The sequence below is a fragment of the Pundamilia nyererei genome, unplaced genomic scaffold (assembly GCF_000239375.1).
Source record: "Pundamilia nyererei isolate P.nyererei 1_Seehausen unplaced genomic scaffold, PunNye1.0 scaffold00428, whole genome shotgun sequence".
Lineage (NCBI taxonomy): Eukaryota > Metazoa > Chordata > Actinopteri > Cichliformes > Cichlidae > Pundamilia > Pundamilia nyererei.
Genome location: NW_005187829.1, coordinates 60722 through 68216, shown reverse-complemented (window position 1 = coordinate 68216; position 7495 = coordinate 60722). Strand labels below are relative to the sequence as shown.

Sequence of the window (7495 nt, the reverse complement as noted above, 5' to 3'; positions counted from 1 at the left end):
ACAAAATAAAACAGTGAAAACTGAAAATGGGTGCTTGATTTTGGACACTTTGGGAGTATTATATAAGGACAATATGGGGTTGGAAGCAAATAAAAAAGGGGACACAAAAACAGCCGTGAAAACACACACACATACACATCTGAACAATCAAACTCATGTAAGTTACTGCTGTTAGATAACTAAGAATCAAATAAGGCCTTTTTTTTGTCAAAATCCTCACAAAAATTGATTGCATGGTGCTTCATTTTTAGTTTGTAATTTGATGCAATGCCATATGTTGTGAGACAAAATAAAGGCTCTATTGTTCTCGAAATCCACATCAGCATGTAATATGACACTAAAAGATGTCGGTAAGGCTCGGGAGCAATGTTGTAAACCTATTATACTCAGTGATAGAGTATGAATCCTTTTTTTTAAGGAAGAAGATATAAAAAACTGCAAAAAATTATTTAATCTCTACCCCAGACAGGAGAAAAAAAAATAAAACAGATACATTTCATTGCTTTTAGCATTTACATTTCACAGTCTGGTTGGCAGTAAACAAGCAAAACTACACAAACCAATAATAGTCACTGACCAAAAACACACAATGATGATGATTAAAGTCAAGGGGCAGACAAGTAAGAGGGTAATAGCAAACAAAAAGCTAAAGGGGCCACTGTCTAGACGATATCACTGGAACGATACAGTCAGCAGCCCCAGGAGAAAACTAGTGCCTAAAACTCTAAATCTTTGAACTTCCTTTCTTGGCACGTGTGTGCTGCTTTATAGGAGTGAGCTCTGAGGCTGAAGGCCTTTGAACAGTTTAGGGATCTTTACTGTTCAAAAACAGTCTGAGCCTTGTTTAACTATGTCTTTGTGGAGTGGAGGCAGACCTGGCAGAGAGACTAAAGTATCTGACACTGAACTTTTACATTCAGTTTAAATTTTGGAAAAAACAAAAAGCAGTCTGTATTTTATGTAAGAATGGCTGAGTTTTAATTAAAGTAGTTTTATGAATCAGCTTTTAGTAGATATTTAATTACTCCTCGCTGCTTTTGGATCTCATCTTTGGAGAACTTTAGCTTTGATTTACTTCTCCATTTACTTCTCCACTCAGGACAGTCAAAAATCCACCATTTATGCATGGGTTTATAGGCAGGGACAATTACTGTTTAAACTCATGTTAGCAATACTGCAAAAAAAAACAAAAAAAAAACAAAAGACATGCTAAAAATACAAAAATACATGACAAAAATGGAATACCATAATATCAACTAAACACTAATAATCTGCCTCTGATGGCACAGAACAATGCAGGCAAAGTCCGTTCCCATTTACCTTTCACAGCAAATATATTTCCCACAAAAAACAAATGATGTGGCAGAATTATGGTTGATGGGTCAGAAGAATCCAAATCTGCACAAGACACTTGCATGTTTTTGTTTCAGATACTGTCCACAACATAATATAGAGTTCACACAGCTCATATGGTCTTCAGCTTAATGCTGATTTTCAAAATATTTTTATTAATTCCACTTCCTTTTGAGCATTAACCTTGTGACAGTCTATAAGTGGAACATTTGAAAGGAAAATCCAAATGTTTTTTTCAGTGCAAGATCTTTTTATAATCCTTATGGTGCGGTCAGAGTTGGTTGAAACTCCAGTTTGTATTGGGACGTGTGGTCCAGGTGTTTTCATATACACCAGTGACGTGATCCAGTTCTGTAGCTCAAACACTCAGGCACTTTCCCCATACCATATCTACTAAATCCAGCAACAGGATTACAACTCAGTCACATTGTTTCTGTTTTATAAACAAAAAATTTTAAAAAAGAACTGTCAGTTACAGCTGCGTCAATGCAAAAGGCACTTCCGTTTTCAGTTCGCTAAGACCTTTCTAGTAAATTGCACTCAGTTAGGTTTCACCACCATCTAATCCTGCTTGATGACTTTTAAACCACTTCCCATTCATTTTGCAAATTTCCAATATGATGTCATCGTAATTTTACCATTCACTGACTCTGAAATAAATCATCCACTTTGTTGTGCCACCTTTTGACCTTGAAAGGATAGTAAGTGCCACTTTTTGAATTTTGGATGTTTGGACTGAAAATTCGATTTCAATCACTAAGTGAGCGATATCAGGATCAGAAACTATGGAAGGGGAGTCTTTACAAAATCTTCCCAACAGTTAGAAATAAGATGGTTTTAGTGACGTAACATTGTTATTTGAAGGGCAGTGGCCTTGCACTAAGAGTGCTACATAGTCCAACCCCCCGTTTTGTTGCATGTATGGAAGTGGCTGAGGAGTAAAACAATGATCGATCTCCGGCTGTTTGAGGGGTGTTGTACCGTTTCCTCCATTCTCCAGACAAGGTTTCCCCTCCAGTTCCATGGGATCAGGATCAGTGGGGCCCAGTTCAGGCTCCAATCCAGAATTGGCCTGCTTCCTTTTCCTTAGACAGATGATTGTCCCAGCCACCACAGCCAATCCCAGCACCAGTGCAAGAGCAGCTAAAGCAGGTATGAGAGTATATGTCATAGATGCCTGTGTCTCCACCCAGGGCTCTGAGGATGTCACTGGAATCCCTTCAGTACGAGCCTCTGTACATGACCCCATTTCAGCAGAGTTGTTGGCCCGAGAGCTGATTTTCTCTCCCAAAGGACTAGCACAGACTGAATAGGTACAGTTTGGTCTCAGACCACGTAAAGTGTATTCAGGATAGTTGGGTGGAACATTCAGTGTAATGGATCGGCGATCAGGCCCTGAGAGGTTACGGTAGGTCAACTTGATGCCACGAATATGCGGCTGTGACTTGATAAACCGATGCAAGTCAAGAAGGATTGATGTGGAGGTCACCTGACGTGAACTGATGGCATCAAGTTTATCAGGCATCTCGGTGGTAACTATAGAATCTTCAGTTGCTGGTGGTTGAGGAACATCATCCATATTTTCACAGTAGAGGCCAAATGTCCCTGACAGACACAAACAGCCGAGTTCTCCCACTGGGTCAAAATAACAAGTGCCACCATTAAGGCAGATGTTTGGTGGACAAAAGTGCTCGTATTGCCCACTGGTGGAGCTTGGGAAGACTGGAGGTTCTGTTTTTGGAGAGATAGTTTCTTCACTAGGTGGTGGAGGAGGAGGAATAGCATTGGTATGGGTTGTTCTTGGAGATGTGTATGGCAACTGTGGAACAGAAGTACTTCCAATGGGAGAGCCCATTTGCAATGTTGTGGTTGATGGACATCCAAAATCTTTGTGATCCAGTTCTGAAAGCATCTTCCCAGCATTAACTAGAGGAAAGTGGCATCTGGTCTCTTCATGTCTCTCAAGAATCACTTTCTTCTCTTTTAGCCAGACAGGGAACCAGGCTAATGGGCACAAACAGTCAAATGGATTCTTAGCTGCTGTCAGGGTTCTCAACTTGGGGAAAGTGTGAAAAAAATGTGGTGGGAATCCCTGGAGATTTAGACTACTGAGATCCAGTTCTTGAAGCCCAGATAATTTATCAAAGTCCTCCACCCTCAGATCCCCCAATGGGTTGCCAGCCAAGCTCAGCTTGGTCAGCCCTTTTAGGAAATCATGTTTTAGGGCCCTGGGCACCTCAGCTAACTGGTTTGATGAAATGTCTAGCTCATGAAGATTCTTCAGGGAGGCTACGAGATCCTCATGTAGAGTAGTAAGCTTTAGAGAGGCCACCTTAAGTGTCTCCAGGTGGGGAGTCTGTAGGTCTGAGGGACTCAAAGTTGGAATATTGTTGTTGCTGAGGTCTAAAAGGAGAAGACTGGGGAACTGAAGTGATGGGAGCGAGGTTAGCTGATTCCCTTGCAGTTTTAGTTCTAGCAACTTTTCTAAACCTTCAAAAGCTTCCAAATGAATGCTCTGTATGCGATTTGAATGAAGATACAGCCTCTCCAGCTGTACCAAGCCAGAAAAACTGCCTTTGGATATATGGGTAATCTGGTTAGTGGACAAGTCTAAGTTCCTCAGTTTTGACAACATCTCAAATACACCATCCGGAATCTCTGTAAGCTCATTCTGGCTCAGATCTAAAAGCTCCAACTCCATTAGACCTTTGAAGTCTTCTTGAGCCAAAGTAATGATGGCATTTTGGAAGATGTAGAGATTTTGTGTCGTTGTTGGGACACGAGGCACAATGGGGGCAGGAAGATTAATGCAGAATATAGACCCCTGCATTGGGCAGTCACAGCTTGCTGGGCAGTCAGATGATAACACCAGCCCAGAAGACAGGACAAAGAGCAGGAAGTATTGTATCATGGCGATGAAAGGCTTGCAAATCTGAAAGACATAAGTGGAATAGAAAATGGTTAGTGTCAATCATTAGTTGCTTGCTAAGGTGCCCATATTTACAAGACAAATTGAAACATAAACCCTGGTAATTTATAAATAGCTCTACAGGTAATATAATTAACTACTCTATGAAATAAATGAATATTATTTAAGAATTTTGTCAGCCTCGTACTCAAACTTAGATTCGTTTTGTTTAATAAGAAATGCAACAGTTCCATAAAACATGTCCAAAGGAAGAAATTCAAGTATCAAAGAACACAGAAATATAGAAAAGTACAATGAGGTGGATACACACATACTTATGCTAGGGCTGCTCAATTAATCGAATTTAAATCTAAATTACGATCTGGGCTTTCAAGGATTAGTAAAAATGACTGAGCCGATTATTAGCCCCTCCCTCGTGCTTTACTCTCGCGCTGTGTGGCAAATCGAGCGCACCTCTCTGCATTTCGAACACGCGTCACAACAATTAAGAGGACCCGAGGGAAGCTCGGAAAGCTAAGCAGAAGTTATTTGGAGAGGAGAGTGACTGCTGTTGGTTGAAAAGAGAGGTAAAAAACTTCAGTGGTGCAGAAACATTATGGGTTCGCGGAGTCAGACGTGGATCAAGTAGACATAGTGTGTAAACTTTGCTACGGTGTCGTAGCTGCACCACAGAGCAACACTGCAAAGATCATTAAACATAGATGTTTACATTTTTTTTTTTTATATTGCAAACATTCGCACTGTTATCAGTATTTGCACACTATTTTATATTATTTTTTGACATTTTTTTTAAAGTCATTATTCAATACATTGTTATTGTTAAATAAATATCGTCAAATAATCAAGATCTCAATTTCAGTGAAAATAATCGTGATTATAATTTTTGCCATAATTGAGCAGCCCTAACTTATGCTAAAAAAAACAAAACTTTATTTCCATAAACACAAATATGTATGCAAAATATAATGCCTAGAGCCTCATTATAGTGCCTTTGCTTTTCATATCTGTAATGATCATCCTTCCCAGGGATAAAGGCCCATAGGTTAAGTGAGAGGTTAGCACAGGCCACCCAGGGTGACTATTTCTGAGTAGATAAGAAGTCAGTTCAGCCACTTCTTTGTGTTTATGGCATCGTTTTTAGCCCGTGAAACCCAGTCTGCTGCAGTGAAGCATGACATGCACAGCCGCAAGTCTCCCATATACAAACATATCTGAGGCGAATATGGTTTGCTGACAGACACATTACACTATTGTTTTATAGTGCCAAAAAACACAGGACAGTAGAAAACTGTGGAAAATTCAAGCACTGCATTGAAAATTTCCAACTAATTTTCCAGTGGATGTGTGAATGTTTTTTAAATCTCATCCCGCTTCCCTCTTAATCAGCACAAGATTTTACAAGGTAGTGTACAAACAGTGCTCTACAAAGAGATAATAGTGTCATCAAGCGTCTTTACTTTGCCCACTTTTATTGTTTATAGTCACATGTCTTATAGGAAGAATAAAAATAAGCCCCATGTATGCAGCTCACCCAAAAAGAAAGAAAAAACACAAAAAATGCACTTAAATGTATAACTGCTGTGTAGTGAGTAAAGAAGTTTTAATAATGTGTCTGGATTGAGCATAAAAACAGTAACAAACTGTTCTGCTGTGGAATAATGAAAAATGTAAAAAACAATTAACTTACAAATATGTTGCTGTTTTTTTATAATTACATGTTTAAATGTTCCTATTATGGTACACCATTTATCAATGTGCATTTCAGTCACCATCCTTAACATTACATCAGCTCTTTGTCTTTCATCTTCCTCTCTCTCCCCTCCACTCCCTTGGCCTGGTTTCTATTTGTTAAACTCTCACACTATTGCCCTTTCCAGGAATCCTGAGGCGGAAGTCAAGGAGAAACCTAAGATGTTTTATTAAAGTCAGGCGTGCACACATAGGGCCATACCTCTATTCCCTCCCTGCCCTATTTCTCCGCCATTCATTCCCTTCACCTCATAACATGAAAGTAGGAATTTGCAATATTCTGGGAAATTCTTTATGTAGTGACAGGAATGGAAAAAAGTGGTGCTGACAAGTGTTTTGAACACAACACAAGATTTTTTTTTAGATGAATTAATATGGATGGTGCTCTGACCTGCTGCTCTCTTGATTCTCTGTTAACCTAAAGACACACTTTTATTTAACTGATCTTCCAGGACCAGTTAGAATGTTTCTAATGCTGTTTTATACAGATCACAGCACACTGTCTGGGAATTAGAATCTTATCTCTGATTTTTGTCTCTTGATGCCATACTGTATCTATGTGGGAAACTGGTCACTTTGCTAGTTTTTGCCAAAGAGAACAACACTGTTACACTTCATGTCCAATAAGAAATAAACACGGACACTAAATTGAACAGCTTTACAAACCTGCAAGTCTGCATATACTAGTAATTTTAACTGGTGTTTGAACTTTTAGGTTAAAAAACAAAACAGCAATGCAAAGACATGTTTTCAGACCCAAAGTTACTGGTGTGAGTAACATTTTGTGGCCATTTATCAAAGCAATATATCCATCCATCATTCAGGTTTTTTTTGCTTGTCCAGAAAGGTCACCAGTCTGCTGCAGGGCTAACTTTGCCTGGCATTACTTTGCTTTACAAATGCAGGCCATTTACCATTTACCATTTAGTCACCAAACCAGTACTAGTGGGAAAAAAACAAACAAAACAAACAAAAGCTACAGACACAAACTACAATGCACACCCTAATGCATACAATTAAAAGATCTAAGCTGACAGCGTGCTCCACTGAACTATTTCTGCTATGACGGGCTTTTGTTCAGGAGAATGTCTTTATTTAAAGCCACTGCACTCGAGAGTCTGGAGCTTTCTTCGTGTGAAGTCAGTTGTTGTTTACAGAACATTATAGCTGCCTTTCAGTTCTTTAGGGTGCTACCTCTGACACACTTGCTAAGTGAATAGTGTGATGAAAGGAGAGGAACGACTGGAATATGAATGGTTGGAGTATTACACTCTTTAAGCTAGCCTTTATAGGCTTTTATAGAATATGTTTGCAAATCCAAGTGTGTAGGTAATCTTGAGGGCTTGCGCTTGCCAACTAACCACTGTCAGGACATGCACGTTTACAGCCTCTGTGAATATTCTAGAATAGAATAGAATAGCTCTTTATCCGATTGTTCAGTCTGACGTCACTAGCCGTGTCTGG

At 39.4% G+C, this 7495-nt stretch overlaps 1 protein-coding gene across 2 annotated transcripts in view; it reads right to left on the bottom strand.

Moving 5' to 3' along the window:
* Nucleotides 1–480: 480 nt before the first annotated feature.
* The window catches only part of vasna (vasorin a), a 35477-nt gene continuing 28462 nt past the window's right edge, over nucleotides 481–7495 (bottom strand). For both annotated transcript variants that reach the window (XM_005753442.1, XM_005753441.1), the window contains one exon: nucleotides 481–4285. In XM_005753442.1, coding sequence (XP_005753499.1) covers nucleotides 2174–4264 — 2091 coding nt within the window. In that variant the 5' untranslated portion in view covers nucleotides 4265–4285 and the 3' untranslated portion in view covers nucleotides 481–2173. The remainder of the gene's footprint in view (nucleotides 4286–7495) is intronic.